This window comes from Euleptes europaea, chromosome 1, assembly GCF_029931775.1.
Source record: "Euleptes europaea isolate rEulEur1 chromosome 1, rEulEur1.hap1, whole genome shotgun sequence".
NCBI classification, from domain to species: Eukaryota; Metazoa; Chordata; class Lepidosauria; order Squamata; family Sphaerodactylidae; genus Euleptes; species Euleptes europaea.
Window position 1 is genome coordinate 157286601 of NC_079312.1, and position 18691 is coordinate 157305291.

Sequence of the window (18691 nt, forward strand, 5' to 3'; positions counted from 1 at the left end):
CAAGTCCAGTCTGCATCCATGTGCACTTGGAAGCTTGGAACCTGCCTATATTACTCATATTAGGCAACTTCTAAAGTGGCAGACTTAGTATAGTGCAGAAGCTGATGTTGTCTGGGGCCAAAAGATCATATTCCAAAAGCAGAAAGCAATTTTTTTCCAGTTTCTGTGTATTCTGTCCCCACTACAGCTACAGCCACTTCTACCAGATCCATTTCAATTCCTGAGGGTCACCTGATACTTGAGCAGTTTTGGGGGGTGGGGTGCAGAGGAGACTCATTAGGTGAGAAAGCCCCATTGCAGAAACAGGGATCTTATCCTGCTTTAGATCCAACCCAGTCTCTGTCGCTTTCACTTTAACAGCATTTTTGTGTGTTTCTGTTAAGATATTGCACACAGGGACTCCTTCTTTGAAGCTAGCTTCCAAGCAAACCAAGAGTTGTCTCATTCCACCCTCCCCATGTTTGTCCTTGGTGTTGCTTCTAAGGGCTTTCTACTTCTGGTTATCATGAATGAATTTAATCCTGTGTTCCTTAAACATATCTAATATTTTTTCCCTTTTAAATCCACTTATGAGAACAGAATGTTCCCCTGCTATACTAGAGAATAGGGTAAACCAGAATGTTTAACTATCCTTTGGTGTTGGCTATTCAGTGGGCATAAAGCCATCTTGTGTTGGCAGTCCAGGTTTGAAAAACAGACATCTGAGTTCTAGTTCTAATCAGTGAGGTTGTTTTTCTCCATGTATTTGTTCAATCTAGAATATTCAAATATTTTACACTATGCGTACAGTATTATATCTGACTCGCTTACCTCCCCTTGCTCCTTCCCTGATTCTGAAGCATGTGAATGTGGGTTGGGGTGGAAGAGGTAAGGGTAGTTTTCACTTAAACCAAAGTTGTTCAGCTTGAGTATCAGGAGAATGAAACTTATTCCATCCTTTTAATGAACTGAGGGGTGGCCTCTTGCTGTGCAAGTCCGTATTCCATTCTGCTTCTCTTAAAGTAGAAAAAAAGAGAGGTTAAACTGTTGGTTTTCTCTTGCGGGGATGGAGGCGTTGTCAAAACAATGCCTTTTCCTAAAATCTCTCCTCCTAGAAATCTGCACAGCTTTAGTCTACCCTTGCCTTCCTTTCCCCTCCCAAATGTAACCACTTGATCCCTGCCCTTCTTGGTTTTGGCTCAGCCCTAGCTTCTGCCTGAGATCTCAACTCCTGTCCTTCTATGTGTTTTTGCAGCCATGCCCGGTTACGCTGTATGTGCACCTGCAACAGGTGTACATTTTGCATCTGTCAGAACCTCCTCAACTCAGACTTGCTGCAATCTGTAAAGAACAAACTCTTCACTGCAGTTCTTAACAGGTCCTTGATTTTATTTACTAGGTACCAGGCGGGCTTTACATTTACTTTGTTAAACGGTTAAACAGTTAAACTTGGTAATTGATAACAGAACCCTTCATTCCATATCCATTGAACGGGCAAATACTTAGCTACATCTTAAAGCATTTTGCTTCACAGTTAATCTAATGGGCACATCAACGCACACTGTGCTTGTCGTTCATTTTTTAACAGTTTGGCAACAGTAGCAATGCAGAGGCGCCCAGGCTGCTTTAAGATGACTACTAAAAAATAAAACGCTTGTTAAGATGGCTAACACCAGCCAGTGATATCCTGAGATTTGTCATTTTGATGTAGACGTATATGTTTCATGTTCAGTTTAGAGGCACATTAGTGGCTAGAGCCGCTGTACAGCTGTGGTCAGTAACTAGTTTTCTTGGAGGGCCCACTTTGCGAAGCAAGAAAGGTGGGGCCTCCGCTCTGCCACACTGAAAGTGGATCGGCAGCAAATTCTGTTGCTACTGAAACCTGTTTTCTTTGCACCTATTTTTGTCTTTGCCAACTGGGAGACCAATTGACATCCCTCAGGGGCTACACTTGGCCCTGGGGCCTCCAGATGCGGACTTCCGCTGTACAGTCTTTATAAAATACCTCGGGGGTGAGTGGAAATTGCTTCCCATGTTCAGAGTACAGATAGGTTTTGTCCATGTGAATGGATATGGTGTGATGAGATCTGCAATGTGAATAGACTCCTCTCTAACAAGATAACTTATTTCATACTTCTAAGAATGTACAGTGGTCAATATCTGCTCAAGACACAAAAATATTCTGGGAAACGTTACAACAAACGTAATTCTGTAAAGATTTTTCAGTATTGAAAACTGCTGCATCTTATTTGCATTGCGGCGTGTCTGTTAAAGCCTTTTGTTTGGCACACACAGAAAAGGATTTAGCATAGAAGCTTATGCTAAATGCATACCTCACCTCTTAATTGCTCAGTTTGTATCAATTTTGCACATCAAATGAATGGGAGTTCAAATCAATTTTTCTCTCTTGTGTGGGGCTTCTGACATTTGTTGGCCTATTATAGTGGCCTAGAGTAGCCATAAGCAAACCTTTCAGAAAATGAAGTTTAGAATGTATTCGGTGGAGAATTTGTGTCTGAAAGTATTGCCAGTGTGAATAGGGAGAGACTAAGAAGACAGTCTTAATGGTGCATTTTAAACATTAACTGTTAATTACCTACATAATGTGTAAACAATGTTAGAATGTCTGTGATGGGGACCTCTCCTTCCAATATGTGTGCAGTTTGCTGGTTTCGCTAATATTAACTGCTTTGGGGGAAATTTAAATAGGAAGCAAGTCCCATAATTTCTTATTGCACAGATTCATTTCAAAGTCCTCTGGGGTAATTTATACCATAGCTTAGGTACTCACTGGCTAGCCTCAGCTGCCCAGAATAGTGCCATGGAGCTGATCTTTCACAGGGTAGAGAAGACCTCTAAGGATTACATCGTGAAACACGTCTTCCAATTAATTGGTTGTGTTCAAAGGGTAATTTTTCAGCAGTAGGAGGAGATGTGAGTTTTTGTTGTTGTTGCTGATTTCTCCCTTTCATCGTAGACTCCCAGTTAACTCCTCACGCTATTTGAGGGTCCATTCTGACCCAGGAGCAGCATTTCAGGAAGCTCAGTGGGCTGGGGGGGGGGCGGGAATTTGGGTTCCATCAGCAGAAAACAACCTTTGGATTTATTCCCCTTCATGATGCACACTACTTGAGAGCAGCTTGTCTTATTAGCCTTCTTTCAGTTCCCAAGGTGTGCGGTGCTAAGAGACTTGAGAACTATTTCTCTCAGGGTCTTGGCCCTGAACATGGAGTCAGTACTTCCAAGCTCAGCCCTCAATCTGCAGGGAATGAGCTGTATATTTTCCCTCAAGGCAAAGCAGTGCTTTGGCCTGATCCTCCTTTTATTCCAGAGAGAAGCTCTGCCTTCCATAGGATCCAAGATATTGTGCTGCTTTTCTTTTGCCCTTGCAAAACCATTTTCAGTATGTGTGAAAGCCCTCAAGTGTCAGGATTAAGTCATGTTGATGCTGTGTTGAAGAGATTGATGGGGGAAAGAAGAGCCCATGGCATCGCATTGCTTTGGCTTACACCTGTTGTAGCTCAGATTTCCAGGAGCATATCAGCACCCCCAGCCAGGGCTGCTTCTTTTTCAGCAAACAGTAATAAATCAATAATCTGTAAAATTCAGATGGGATTAAAATGCAGCCAGTGCTAAGTGATGATCTAAAAGCTGGGGTGCAGAGAAATGTTTTCACCTGGTACCTGAAAGCCAATAAAAGAGGCACCAGGCAAGCATGTTCTCACCAAGCATTGTAAAAGAGATTAGTTCTCCATGGCAGAAGTTGCCTCTGGTCCGTGGGTCTTAAATAATTCCATATCCATACATAAAGCGGCATCACAGATTAACCTTTGGGAACTCGCACCCCAGGACATTGTGTGTTGACGTTCCAAGGCTCGCTGGCCATTTATCGGGGGGTGGGATTCTGCATTTGCTTGTGAGGTAGAGAAAGGAAGCAAGCAAGCTAGTCTCCCCTCCTGTTGTAACTCCATCCCATCACACTCTGTGTTTACAATGAAGACAGGACATCCCTCTTGCATCCTCTGTGACCATGAGAATTTTGTCAGCGAACAGACCTTTGGGTTCTGAATACTTGCTGTAGCCCTACCAGTTGCAGTGTTTAATTTGATTTAAGAGTGTCCGTTGGTACAAATCTTAGCCAGTTTCTCTGTCAGGGGACTGAGGCTGTTCCTCGTCTTCCAAGAGTGCCTGCCCAGATTAACAGAGGCATTTCCCCCAGGCTTGCTGCCCTTCTCAAGAAAAATACATTAACTAGTAATCCCAGAATCCCCCCCCCCAATAATGGGATATATTCATTTAGCTATGTTCTAGGACACACTGGGCCTCAGGAGGTGGCACCCACTATTTCCCCCACACACACACTTGCACCAAATTGTGATATCACTGCAGGCTCCTCATTTGCTGGAATGCAGTGTCTTGCACATGTACCATGACAGAGCAAAAACCAGCATCAGTTCCCGTACCAGTAGCCAGCAACACTGACTTTGCCTTCTGTGAAGAGAGCTGATTGCATTCTGAATTTCTCTTCACTTGAAACCTTCCCAGTTGCCAACGTTTCACTGTGTGGCATATTTTAATTTTAAACTTAATTTGCCTTGGTGTTGTGGGTAACGTACACACGGGCTTCTTACAAGGAGCAATATGATGTGCGATGATTCAGTTAAGGACCAGAAAGCCACAGATAGCTCTTGATTTTCATATTTGAAAGACAATCTAAACATACCTCTTAAAATAACCAAGTTAGACTATATTTCAGAGTTTGTATACATTCCAGATATAATCTTCTAGCAACCATGTGTATTCCATTGCGAGTAAAAAGGCATGAAGTATTCAGGTTGAGAGGGTTTTTTTTTTTTTTTTTAAGGAAAGGTGGTATTTGCTCATAGTAAAGCACCTGATCTCAGGGTCAAGCCACTATTGGATCTCTGGTTGGGACAGATTTTCCTGTGCCTCAGAGCCTGGAGAGCTGCTGCTATTCAAATAGGCAGAACTAAGCTAATAGGGCAGCTTAAAATGGGCGTATGAATTTCTGGCCTTGAGCCAACGCCCTTTTGCAGAAACCTTTTAGCAACTGCACCTATAATGCTGTGGGTAGGTGATCTGTCATTACAGAGAAATTTATTAAAATACAGAAGTGTCTCCCCTTGTGGGATGCAAGATTATTGGTTTGAACTGCCCAGGATTCCTTCCTTTCAAGACTTGACTTGAAATGGGCTGTTTTTAATACTGTACACGACATGCCTTAAAGCCAGTTGAGCCATGCGGGGTTATTTTGTGTTTTTAATTTGTTCTTTCCTTTAGGTGTCCATTTTCATTTGTCTGGCTGGCACTTACTCTTTTCTTACTGCATTCGTGTTCCTTTTGTTAAAAACAGCATTTCCGTGTGAGCTGATCTAATTCATCTTGTGTGCGTTTTCATGTCATCTGCTTGATGATTTCTTTGCGATCATCTGCATGTCCTTTGGATGATGGAGGTTGATTTTTTTTAACTCTTTTGCCCTTGCTTCACTGGCTTGAAATCATTGATCTCATTCCTCTTGTGTAAACAGCATTTTACTTTGGCTTGAAGCCATTAATAGTTCTATCTCCATATGAAAGTGGGAATTTTTCTTTAGGAAGAGTTTTAGAAAATGCAAGGTTAGCAGGCTTGAAGTGTTTCTCCATTGAGTTTCATGGGAATGAGCTGCAATACAAGATGCATGAGAGGTATAAACAAATTATATGAAATCAGGATCTCAGCATTTTGTGCTATTATGAGTTCTTCCGAGTACGTTGATTTGCAGTGTATTCATTCTCAGATTGTCGGTCAAATAATCTTGGAAAGGCATCAGTCTGTCATAATCTGGACATATTATATTACGTTAGCTTCTGTTCAGTCTTGTAAATTTGAGAAAGGTCACAATGTTTTAGCTTGGTTTTTCCTTTTGAATCTATGGGAGATAGAGAATTTAACTATTTCTGAGCTCCATCTAAAGATGTGCAGTCATGGGGTAGGCTTAACACTGGACTACATATGATTGCTTAATACACTGGTCCCAGTCACTATTGTGTGGTTGGGCCTCCTATTGTGTTTGCCATGTTCCTGTTAATGTTGTGGGCTTTCTTTGTGGATGGTGAAACCACTGCACATTATTGTGTAAGCCTTACTGTATCTTGGTTTCTGAAGAGTATATTTGAGCTTCTGCACTTGTCATTCTTTGGTTTATATGTTCATGGAAAGAATCAAGAATGAACTCTTTATCAGGTTGTGCTGCGCTTTATTTTGGTTACACTTAACTCAGAGAGGTTCATATACCTGTGTGCAGTGCAGAATCATAGCCAAAATACATATGGGACAGAACTAATTTTAATTTTATATTACACTTTTATCCCACCTTCCTTCCATCCTGGACTTTAAGGTGACATGCATAGGGTTTCCCAGGGGATTGCCAGTCTTACTGGCCAGACCCCCTTAGCTTCTGCCTGTGTCACATGCCCTCTGACCATATGCTGGGCACATCTTTTCTAATCCTGTTTTAGAGGCATCTAACCCCTTAACTCTCAAATGGGCTCTTTAAATTGCATTGATTTCAAAAGGCAATAAGTACAAGAATTCCATATGGGGAGGAGAAGTATTGTGTATATTGCAACCACTCCATAGGCTAATTCTAGTCAGAATCCATTAGACGGTTACCGTTTGAAACGAATGGAAACTGTACCAGAATTCTGCCCAGCATTTGTTCAAGCGAATTGCTGTCTAACTGCTGTTAACATATACAGCTGATAACATTTGTTTAATGGCAAGTTAATGATGTGATTGTCTGCTATTTTAAAATTCTGCCCATAAGGAGCACGCAGAATGTTGGAGCCTTGATGTAACTCTTGCTGCTTTGACTGCAAACACTAACAGATTGAAGGGAATAAAGAATAGAGCAGCTGAGCTCCTCCTGGCCACTGGCCCCACTTGGCTTCTGGGAGTCCTGCCTCTTGTTGGCAGAGAGTATCACATTTCCATCCAAAACTGAGTTGTGCTTAGTTACCATTTTGGTTAGCCCTTTACTGTTCTTGATGAAGAACGTGCCGCTGAGTTGCAACCAACTCACGACAACCCCTTCCTTGGGGCATTCCAAGCAGGAGATAAGCAGAGGTGGTTTGCCATTGCCTTCCTCTCCGTAGCAACCTCCGTCTTGCTTTGTGGCCTCCCATCCAACTTCTGATCAGGGCCACTGTTGGAGCCCCTGAAGTAACAGATGATGAATCCACTAAGTAAAATAGAATTAAGAGTGCATTTCCCCTTGCAAAACAAAATACTGTAATACTTCAAATACATCTTCTTAACTCTATACCTTAGTAAATGCTTGCATGCCTTTTGGTTTTTTCCTTTTTTATTACTGTTTACCGGACAAAATTTATGTACTGCATTAGAAATTGACAAATTAGATAGGCTTCTCCAACTAAGACTTTTTAAAATATCTCAGTGATATATAGTAACTACTAATCATGCATAGTAATGTATTCACTTCAAAGTTACTTGATAAATCACCTTGCAGGTTAATAGATGTTAAGGGGATCTGAATAAATAGTGCAAGAATCTAGTTCAGTAGTAATACAGCACCAGTATGACCTGAGAATGAGTTATAACCTGCTTAGTCATACAGTAAAAAAACACCTTGCTTACTTGTCTGGTATAATTAGTCACTTTCAGTAATCACAAGTGGAGAATTAAAACATAATCCAGCTGTTGCCTTACTTTCCATTTTAGCACAGTTAGGGTTTTTTTTTTAAAGGGAATACAGCCCATCTACATGATTCCATTGGCAGATGTGACTGCAGCATTGGTATACTGTCACCTCTTTTATACCTCCATATTTGACATGTCTGTGCTGGCACTGTAACTTTATTAATGACCCAGTTCCAGAAAAGTATAAGGCTAAACTAGAGAATAACATTTCTAAGAGCTTGGTTGAGAAGTTTAGTAGAAGATTGCTGGGGCTTAGATGTGACTTCCACATCTGCTCATAAACTCTGTACGTGTATATACATGGGCACACTAGTAAAAACAAACTGAAGGACAGAAATTCTGAAATCTTAAGAATGAGTTGCTGTGGATACTTTTAATATTGGTTCATGCACTTGGAATGCTTAAATTCACATCCCAAGTATGTTCCAAGCAATCTTTTCCTAATTAAATCTGGAAAGTGCAAGTTTTTAAATACACCTTAGATCACATGAATTATTCTGCAAGATAATTCATTGTTTCATCTAATTGCACAGCAGGTATCTTTTAAAAAGAGGTTCTTTCCTTAAAACAGATGTACCTGAAGTAACAAAAAAGTTGAGGCCGTTCTCATTTTAGCCAACATTCTACAGTTAAGTGTGTCTGTAGTATCCCAATTTACCTCCAATAAGACAACACAAAAAAGGTGCATTTTCATGTCACCTGGCAGGCTTGCTTGTTTGTTTGTTTTTGGCTGGGGGTGGCTGGGTATTTCCTCTCCACTCATGATTAGTTGTATGTGCTATTTTATTAACAGGCACATAAGAGCACAAGGTCTCTTAGTTAAAAAACAGAGTGGTAGCTAATTGTCAGCCTTGTTGGTGTGTAACTTGCTGTTTTGAGCCCTGCTATGAACTTGCCAACTGTGTGCACGTAAAAAGGTTGAGAGCCCGTGTAGATGAGTTGGGTGCCATCCTGTTATCAGACGAGGAGAGCAGTATTGTTCACCAGGTGCACGCCGTCAGCTCTGTAGAAGATTCCATCTTCATGGAGTCATCCCTTGATCCACAATTCCTTGAAGACAGGTAAAACAAGCCCGACTAATTTCCCTCCCAAAGAAAACATGTGCTTTGCTCCTAAGATAGCAGAAGGACTAACCCTCAGTACAAACACATGCACTTGCCCTGTTTCAAGATCAGATCCTACTAGGCCAAAGATCTGGAGGCTGTTTGCTGCTGGTTTTGCACTTTGCTTTGTTGATTGAATGGCAGCTCTTAACATTGCATGGGAAGAACAAATTGTGCAGCCCTTCAAACATATTGTTGCCCAAGCACCAGGACAAGAATTTAATCTAGTTTAGTGTGTTGTGGCGATGTAACAATGGCAGTCTCAGTTGTTATTTTTTTTAATGAAGAAGCATGATAGTTTAACCAACATCATGTTTTGAAGTGTATCTGATATGGCATGCTTCTTCATTAAAAAAAAATAACAACTGAGACTGTATGCACAGGAAGGATCACTGTTCGGTCGAAGTTCTCCCGTTATTTCTAATCTAATTTTCGAAATGCCCAGGTTGGAAATTTCATTCTACTTCTCCCTATTCTGTAGGGTCTTCCTAACCAGTCCTGTAACATTCAGTTTTAAGAATCAGTGTGCCTTGAATTAAGATCCCGGCAGCAACCTTTGTTTGAAAAATTTGTATCTGCCATGTTATGGTATGCCGCCATTATTATGGTGAGGACTAGCTGAGCATGCTCACAAACTATTGCAGGGGGACTGGTTGAGTCATTAATTGGTTGCCTTGTCTTTTATCTTATTGTGGCTTTTTTTCACTCTCCATGTTCATGCTTCTCTTCTGCATTTTGTTTTCTTCTGTTAATGTCATTGCGCATTGTCCTAACATTTAGCCCACATCACAACTTCATAGCACAGTGATGTGAACGTTAGACATTACGCTCAGGGTCAGCTCTACCATAGTACAGAAGTATCATGTCACAGATGCTGTTACATCTGGTTCCAGCTATCTTTTCTTCCAGATGTGCCAGTGGGGTTCTGTTTTGGCCCTGCCAACAGTTGTGCAGTTATTGTGGAGAAGTTCAGATAATTCTGGAGTGGGAGGAGTAAGAGGATAATTTTGTAGTTGCCTGCGAGGCACACTGCCCCTCACAATAGGGCAGAACCACTGTGAAGACAGTTACATGAAGGGTGCTAAAAGCCACTTAAACCACCATTGAGGTGTTTTGCATGGCTGGTATTAACATGGTTTGGGCAAATGGCAGGCCTTTGAAATATTACACTGGATTTTAATCTCTTGCCTCAGTGGCAAAAGAGCATTCCTGGGGTGGGCAGTGGGGATCGGTGGACAAGGAGGGTAGACTAAGACCAGCCCTGATTGTATGTGTGCTCAATTATAGCAAGGAAGACATTTGTGGGTGTCATCATTGTTCTAGCTCTTGGAAAAATATTAGTCACTTGTCTGTTCATTCCTTCAAAACAGCTCATTTGTTTGTATGGAAATATACCAATACTTGAAAATCTGAAGCCCTGAAAAGCTCAAGCTTGAACAAGTATTCTTTCTAGAGTGTCAGCATGCCAGCTTCAATTCTGATGACATTAAAAGCCCCAAAGCAACATGGAACCTAATGGTCCAGGAAAGAGTTTTGTGTACTTCTATTACAACTCCAGCCAAATGATTTTTGCGTTCTCCCTCAAGCATGACCAACCCACAGAGTCTGGTTTTCCCCAGACTTCTTCGTCTGACTTATTGACAGAGGTTTAGGGTGGTACCACTTATTAGATCAGCCTTGCAAAGAAGTACACAAACGTTACTTACTGCCATGCTCATATGTACTAATGTAAGTAATGTAGGATGCATCCAGTCTGAAGCCCTCTTCTGTCCAATTTACAAAAGCCTTCCCTGCCTATTTGTCTGGTAGTCATCCTTATTTGCTCTTGACCAAGTGGCCATCTGCAAGTCTTGTATTTAATTCTCTGTTGCAATTGTACAAGTTACGCAGGGGAGTGACTGAGATGTTCACAGCAGCATATTCAGATTTGACTTCATAGTGCAAGGTTGATCATGAACAAACAAAAAATAGCTGAAGGCAAAGTTTCTTAAATTACAGTTTAGTTGACATAGTAAATTCAACAGGGCTCTGTACAGGTACAGTTCCTAAGGCTTCGCAAGAAGTACAAATCTTCATACTGTGTTTATATAATGGACAAGTGTCATATCTTTCCAAAAGCAAACTAACATGTAGTGCTACCAGGGTTTTGTTCCGATGTTGCCATTACAAAATCATCCTAACTTTGTTTTTCATCCTTTTCCAATTGTAGGCATGTGACACAAGCAGACCTCAAGAGCTCTACCTTTTGGCTTCGTGCAAGTTTCGGTGCTACGGTTTTCGCTGTTTTGGGCTTCGCCATGTACAGAGCATTACTAAAGCAGCGATGATCGGGAAGGAAGCACATTTGGGGGGAGGGGAATACCTAAAAGGGAGGGGAGATAAACTTTTATGTACATTCTAAATCTACTAGAAGTATTTATATATGCAAGTTACTTTATTCTTTGTAATTCATGGATAAGATGATTTTAAATGACAGGTCTAACTTGCAGTATTGCATAGGTCATGGAAAGGGAGGTTTTGCATTACAGTGGCTAACAAAAAAAAAGCTAAACTTTGAAGGCCAAAAGGGAATTACTGTAAATATAATTTGTATATATTAAGGCAGTGAGACAGTTAGATATACCATTCTTAGATGTTTCGAATGGAGCAAGAGTTTATTTTCACCAAAGTTCAAGTCCAGGATCACCATGTGCTTATTTATTTCGCAGGCATCTGAAGTCCGCGTTTTGGACTACAAGATCTAGAGAGGGATGACCATTTCTTCTTTTTTAAGTTACAAACTTATCCGTGATCTGATTTCAGTTAAGTGTCTTACAGACTTGACTTATATGGATGATTCTGTATCCTATGTTGTACAGCTAAATGGGCCACAGGGCAAAGACGATGGGGTGGGTGGAAGGGACTGGACATTCCCTTGAATTTAAGAAAAACAAAACTTGTCAAGCTACTTGTCAGCAACAGATGCCGTGAGCCGCCTGTGATTATCATTTTCCACTCTTTTGTGTTTTTATAGTCCTTTGAAATCCCGTGGGCCATGAGTTTGTATATTACAACTGTTTATAATTCACAAAAGTGTGTTTTCATCCCCCCCCCCCCACTTCTACAAGTTATTCTTCTAAAAGCTGTGTAAAACCGAAACAGTACACAGCGCTTTACTCTTCTGGTGGTAGATTAGTTGCATGGTTTGCACTGCATCGTATACCAGGCTGGGGTTACTTGTAGATGGCGTTTTTTAAAAATAGAAAGAGGAGGATCAAGTAACCCTTACAAATGGAATTTCCTCCTGTCAAACCTATTTTTTTCCATCACTGGCCTTTTCAAGTATTTCAATAAATAACTGTACCGTGCTCTGTTCTGAATGCTTATTCTTGAGCTTTGAAGCAGTATTTCTCCAGCATGCACTGTGTCTGGTTTTTTTAATATGTGCAAAATGTTATTTCCAAGTCAGGGAAGGCTTGTGTACCAAAACACAGGCTGTCATCCTTAACCAATGCCAGTCCTTTAATGCTCAACAAGACATGTGGATGGGGGTCGCTAACACTTGGGGGGAGGCGGGAAATCTGAGACCCTATTCATCTGTACTTGGGGTCAAATCTCTACTGAGCCTTGAGGTGTGCTGGGCTCCATTTGAGCTAGCCACCTTTTCCCAGTCCATACTTGACCTCACAGGACTGGTGTGTAAGAAAGGTGGGTGGGATTCACACACTCACTTACAATTTTATTTAATCAAATGATTCTCCTGTTCCATCACTATTTCTAATAAGTTCATGAGTGAGTAATAGAATCATAGAGTTGGAAGGGGCCAATCTCCTGCTCTACATAGTCCAATGCCCTGCTCAGTGCAGGATCAGCCTAAAGCATCCCTGACAAGTGTTCATCCAGCCGCTGCTTGAAGACTGCCAGTGACAGTGAGCTCACCACCTTCCTATGCAGCCGATTCCACTGCTGAACTACTCTCACTGTGAAAAAATGTCCCCCTAATATCTAGCCAGTAACTTTCCACTCATAATTTAAACCCATTATTGCAAGTCCTATCCTCTGCTGCCAGCAGGAACAGCTCCCTGCTCTCCTGTAAGTGACAGCCCTTCAAATACTTAAAGAGAGCAATCATGTCACCCCTCAACCTCCTCTTTTCCAGACGGAATATTCCCAAGTCCCTCAACCTTTCCTCCCCTTGCTTGGTCTCCAGGGTTGAATGAAGCTGCAGCTCATTTTACCTACCATCCTTTTCAAAATACGGAAGCAATAAAATCCCAGATTCCATCTTGTGACATTGTTCAACTCTCTCTGCATCAACATTTCATAAATAATTGCCTCCACCTACTAACATTCTAGGATTTTAGGGCAGATAGCTCTGTAGATTGTCATAATAGGCAATTTTCAGTTTTGGAATTTTCTGCTTATGAACTGTGGCTGCTAAAAGAGACATCCTTCAAAGTAGTTGGCAACAGCTCTATTCATGATTGTTTGGGGGATTTATATTGAGTTGTTGAATTTTTGAAGTGTGTGAGACATGTTGCTAAATGGTAAATAAACCCTGTTGGGTGTGGATTTAGCTTTTGGGGGGGTTGGATCTCAAATTCTGCTCTTTGTTCCTTGGGGCAGTTCAGAGGCACATCAAAAACATTTATTCACCATGTGGTGAAGGGATCAACCAGATAAGACTGCCATATAAGGGCAGAGTTTCCTTGTAAGCTATATGCTTAACATGGTCCCCATTGTGAAAACATCTCTATGCAAAATAGCTTGGTCATCCCTTTTGAGCTGACAAACTCCAGCCTGTGGAGGAACCGGAGACCCCTTGTTAAATCCTAGTGAATGGAGGTAAGAACTCTTGATCTTAGCTGTTTCCTGGCTTGCAGTAACATTGATCAACATTGTAGCTTTGTGCCTGCTGTGAATATATGCGCGTGAGTAGTGGAACCTAATACAGAGACAGAATTCTATTTCTGTGTAAATGAGGGGACGGTGCTGAGTGAATGTGTCTGGGTGATTGGCTGACCCAAGGAACTAAGTGAATCCTAGTGCTAGAAAGCAGGATAAATAGGCCCGGACTATGAAGGAAATAGATGCAGCAAAGTAAGTTTGTAAGATTATCCACTCTGACTGGTAGAGTTGTGTTCATGTCCTAGCCCTATTACCAGAGATCTTTTAAACAGAGAATCTTTAAGATCTAGCTCAGTTTTTTAAAGTTAAAACCCTATGAATGTTGTGAAGTGGCATAATCAGTCTCCTGCATTTATCAGTGTTCACCTGGGTACCACATTTTAAAATCTTAGCACACATTTCAAACCTGTTTCCAACTTGATTTGCAGTCGCTGCTATTGAAGTTGCTATCTTACATGGCGAGCAGGTTTACATGGTGCCTAAAAGAGCAACCTTTCTTCTATCTAAAAGGCGTCAAGAGTTCCTAGGAGACTGTCACTAGTTGAACTCTCATCAGTTAATATTGTGCTTTTCAAGGCCCTGATGGGAAATGTACCTTTGAAACATTGCATTTTCTGGCGGGAGGCAGCTCTCCAGCATCTTGAGCAAGGAAAGAGCAGAGACACCAGGAAATGAACCTGGAACCTTCTACATGCAAGGCAGGTGTTATTCCACTGATTCATAATCTGTTTGTATATGTATGGGGGGGGGGGGAATCCTACTTGCCAATTTATGTGACCAGTATCCTTTTTAAAAAAATAAGCACAAGTGAGTGCTGAATTTTGTATGTCTTCAACATATTTGTTTTATGGGACATGAAAAAGAAGAAACTGAGACATGGGACAGATCTGGTGTTGCTAAACTGAAAGGCCCGTTTTCTAGGTAGGTATGGCTTCTCATGATTTACTTTCCCCAGCAAGTTCCCTATTTTTTCCTTTAAAAAAATCAGCTTCTCCTCCCTTACCTCTCCGTTAAATGATACACACTACTGTAATGTTGCAATCTTCAGATTGACTTCCTTTCTTTTCCACAAGGATCAAGGAATGTCATAATTAAGTGTGAAAATAGCTTCTCACATCACCTAATGTGCTTTATTAAGCTTCGGCAGATAGAAGTGTAGTATCTGGTGCTGATTCATTAATGCTTAGGAGGAACAGTGTGAGGGCAAGTAGCAGAAAGTAGCTTGGTTTAAAGAAATATTCCACATTGGGCAGCATAAACTTCCAAACACAGATTACTTTGGATTCCAAGGCTGGAAATGCAAAGTTAGTAAACAAGAATTTGAGCAGGGCTGATATCAGGGGTTATCCTTACTTTTGGCTGGAACCTGTCTCTTGTATGTATAAATACATCTACTGTCCATCCTGCAATTGTCCCCAACTATTTAATGTGACAAGAGAAAGCTGTGGAAAGCGCTGTGTACCTTTGTACCCTGTTGGAGATTGTGGCTAGTCCACACAGTGACCCTTTATAGATCACTGCAAGCCGAATGATGCTCCACCGCCATCATCTCAGAAGCCCTGGAATCTGCCTGCTCTTTACCTTCAAAGCTGCTGTCCAATTTCTGCTTCCACCCTCTCTGAGGAAGGTGACCACGATTGGTAGCTTCCGCTCTAATGGAGAGCACCTCACCCTATCAATCTAGATTAACTTGGATGTACAAAAGGAAGCATTTCTTCACAAAGTATAGTTAATTTGTGAAACTCGCTGCCACGGGGTGCTGTCATGGCCGCCAGTTTGGAAGGCTTTAAAAGGGGAGTGGACCAATCCATGGAGGATGGGACTATCAATGGCTACTAATCATGATGGATATTCCCTCCAGTACGTGAGGTGGTATGTCTCCTTAAATCAATTGCTGGGGAGCATAGGCAGGATGCTGCAGCCGTCTTCCTGTTTGTGAGCTTCCTGGAGGTAAGCTGGTTGGCCTCTGTGGCTATAGCTTTACTTTAATGATATTGTTCACATGGCCAATTTGGCCCTGAACAATGTCACACAGAGATCATAATAAGAAAAAAAGAAAAAGTAAATAGCTCATAAAGAAATTAATATTTTTAAATCTTAATTGTATGGGGGGGGGAATTGGCAACTGCCAACGTAATATTAAAATCTACCCCTGCTAAAATAACCCTCAAATTGTCCAATTTGGAGACAGATTCCCAGATAAAAGGCTTTATCCATCTGTCTCTAGCCTCACTGAGCAAGTCACAGCTAAACAAAGCATGCTGGAGAGTGTCTATGTGGCCAGAACCACATTGACATACTCTCTCGCAATACGGTACCCTATTTAAACAACCGATTAATTCCCCTGATGGAATGGCGTTCAGTCTAGCCAGCATAAATAGTCGTCTGTATCACGGGATTATGGTTGGCCGCTGTATGAACAGAATGCTGGACTAGATGGGCCTTTTGTCTGATTCAGCATGGCTGCTGTTATGATCTTGTGGCTCAGACAACATGGGCTAGATTTCTGCAATGGCCTTCAAGTAAGACTTGCCATGAAGACTGCGTGGAAGTTTCTTTCTTGAAGAGGACAGTGATCTGCCTCTTGTGCTCTTTGCACAGGCTTCCTGTTATCTTCTAGGCATACTTGTAAAGCCCATTTGATCTTGAAAGGCCTTAACGGGTTGGGCCCAGTATTTCAAACTCTTCTGCCTTATGATTAAACTCAGCTGGAAGCTCTTCCTTGGTTACTGGTCATGTACCTAGTTTAAAATACTTTCTTAGAGTCTGCCTCGCAGAAGTGGAACTCACTCCCCCAACAGAGTTTGCCACCTGAATACCTTTGAAGGAGCTATAAGCCTCCTTGGTTGAGAGGGCCCTCCACGTTGAGTTAGGGGTGTGTGATATAACTTCTATATAAAAGAATAATCTTGCCCACCTTCTCTGCCACCGCATGCTTGGATTCTTTAATCTGAACCCAGTTATCGCAGCAACGAGGAGAGAATGAGATGGGCAGGTATTTAATCTGTTCTCTGGTATATGACCAATTTCTTAGTTAATGGGCAGGAGGGTATTCTTTTGTGCAGTAGTAGCCTGGTGCCACCAGAGAGCAGAGTTGCTTCACAAAACTAGCTGTTCAGACTGTTAGACTTGGTTCAGCTGGTGTGCAGAGATTTAAGTTTTATGGTGCATTCTTTATTGCAGCAGTGCTATTATTATTATTATTTCTGTTTTCTTCAGCAGCAGCAAGCTTTATGTCTGAGAAGAACTGATTCTTTTGTCATTTGCCAGCTTGGAGTGGGGGAGAATGTCTGATATGCAATGGGAAGAAAATCTATCCGATTCAATCATGGAATTAGGATAACTCAACAGTCGTTCTTCCTGTTTTTTGTTTTTTGTTTTAAACTGGGCATAATCCAGCCAAACTGAAGCACAAGTCCCTTTAATGTCAGAACAGAGAGTTATACACATATGGTCTGGCACACATGTCGGAGGCCACATAAATCCATTTTATCTTTCTGCAACGTGCTTGTTTTCAACATCTGCATTGTGGTCTGAATAGTACCCTCTGAACAGAAGAGAAGATTCATCTTCCCAGTCTCCTGTTAGGAGGGTACTATCCATACCACAATGCAGGAGATGTTGAAAACAAGCACACTGCAGAAAAAGCAAATGGATTTATGTGACCTCTGACATGTGTGCTAGACCATATGTGTACAACTCTATTCTGACATTAAAGGGACTTGTGCTTCAGTTTGGCTGGATTATGCCCAGGTTTAAAAAAAACAACTGGATCTTCACTGGCAAGTGACAACAGAGCCAGTATGGTGCAGTAGTTAAGAGTGTTGGACTAAGATCTGGGAGGCCCAGGTTTGAATCTCCATGGAATCTGGCTGAGTGACCTTGGGTCAGTCACATGCTATCAGCCTAACTTCTCCCCAATGCTTTTCAGTATCTATATGCGCCCTCTTGGCCAATTAGGTGTTTTGGGGCTGGCTTGCCATCAATATGCGGATGACACCCAGCTGTATCTGTTGGTGGCCGGCCAGGTACCATACCCGATACCCTGGCCGAGTGTCTGGGAGCCGTGGTGAAGTGGTTAAAACAGAGCCAGCTGAAATTGAATCCAGCAAAGACAGAGGTCCTTTGGCTGGCCTGCAGTGATGCAGGTCGAGGGAATCAGCTCCCACCTCTTGACAGGGTGCAGTTAGTCCCTTCTGCCACTGTCAGGAGCCTGGGAGTTATTTCTGGATGCCTCCCTTATGTTGGAGACCCAGATTGCAAATGTTGTCAGGGCGGCATTTTTCTACCTTCGTCGTGCCCCTTTCTGTTCTGCTTTGACCTAGCCACAGTAATCCATGCAATGGTCACCTCTGTAATGCGCTCCTTGAGACTGCTCCAGAAATTACAGCTGATCCAAAATGCAGTTTTACATGTCCTTACTGGGACCCCACGGGAAGCGCATTTTCGACCACTGATCTGCCAGCTGCATTGGCTCCCTATTGAGTACTGGATCAAGTTCAAGGTGCTGGTGCTAACCTTTAAAGCCCTATGTGGCCTGGGAGCCTCATGTTTATGAGACCACCTCTCCCACTATTTCCCCCAGAGAACTCTTGTGTTCCACAGGTGACAACAAACTGGTAATGCCTGGCCCAAAGAGTATCCAGCTGTCCTTGACCTGGTGGAACTCTCTGTCTAGACAGACCCAGGCCCTGTGGGACCCAACTCAGTTCCGAAGGGCTTGTAAGACCAAGATGTTCTGTCAGGCCAGTGGTTGAGGGCAGTGACGGGTTATGACATCAGCTGGCCATCCCATCCACCTACCTCTATTCTTTCTAGGCTGTTGCTTCTGGTCTCCCATAAAAGTTATTGGGAACCACTAAATATGCCAACTTTTCCCTGGCAATGCTAGTTCTGGCCCAGTACCAGCATCAACCAGGTCTCCTCCCCTACCTCCACTGAACAATGTGACATTTAGATGATCCAGTGCGGGGGGGGGGATGATTACGTGCCATCTCTGAGT

At 42.2% G+C, this 18691-nt stretch overlaps 1 protein-coding gene across 5 annotated transcripts in view; it reads left to right on the forward strand.

The window, feature by feature from the left end:
- RHOT1 (ras homolog family member T1) overlaps positions 1-11153 on the forward strand; it is a 70341-nt gene extending 59188 nt beyond the window's left edge. Inside the window, exons 19-21 of one of the 5 annotated variants that reach the window (XM_056859598.1) lie at positions 1235-1357; positions 8617-8760; positions 11012-11153. In XM_056859598.1, the coding sequence (XP_056715576.1) occupies positions 1235-1357; positions 8617-8760; positions 11012-11129 (385 nt within the window). In that variant the 3' untranslated portion in view covers positions 11130-11153. Of the gene's footprint in view, positions 1-1234; positions 1379-5280; positions 5384-8616; positions 8761-11011 lie in introns of those variants that run through there. The other 4 variants (XM_056859606.1, XM_056859614.1, XM_056859621.1 and 1 more) reach the window with 4 other exon arrangements.
- Positions 11154-18691: the final 7538 nt, after the last annotated feature.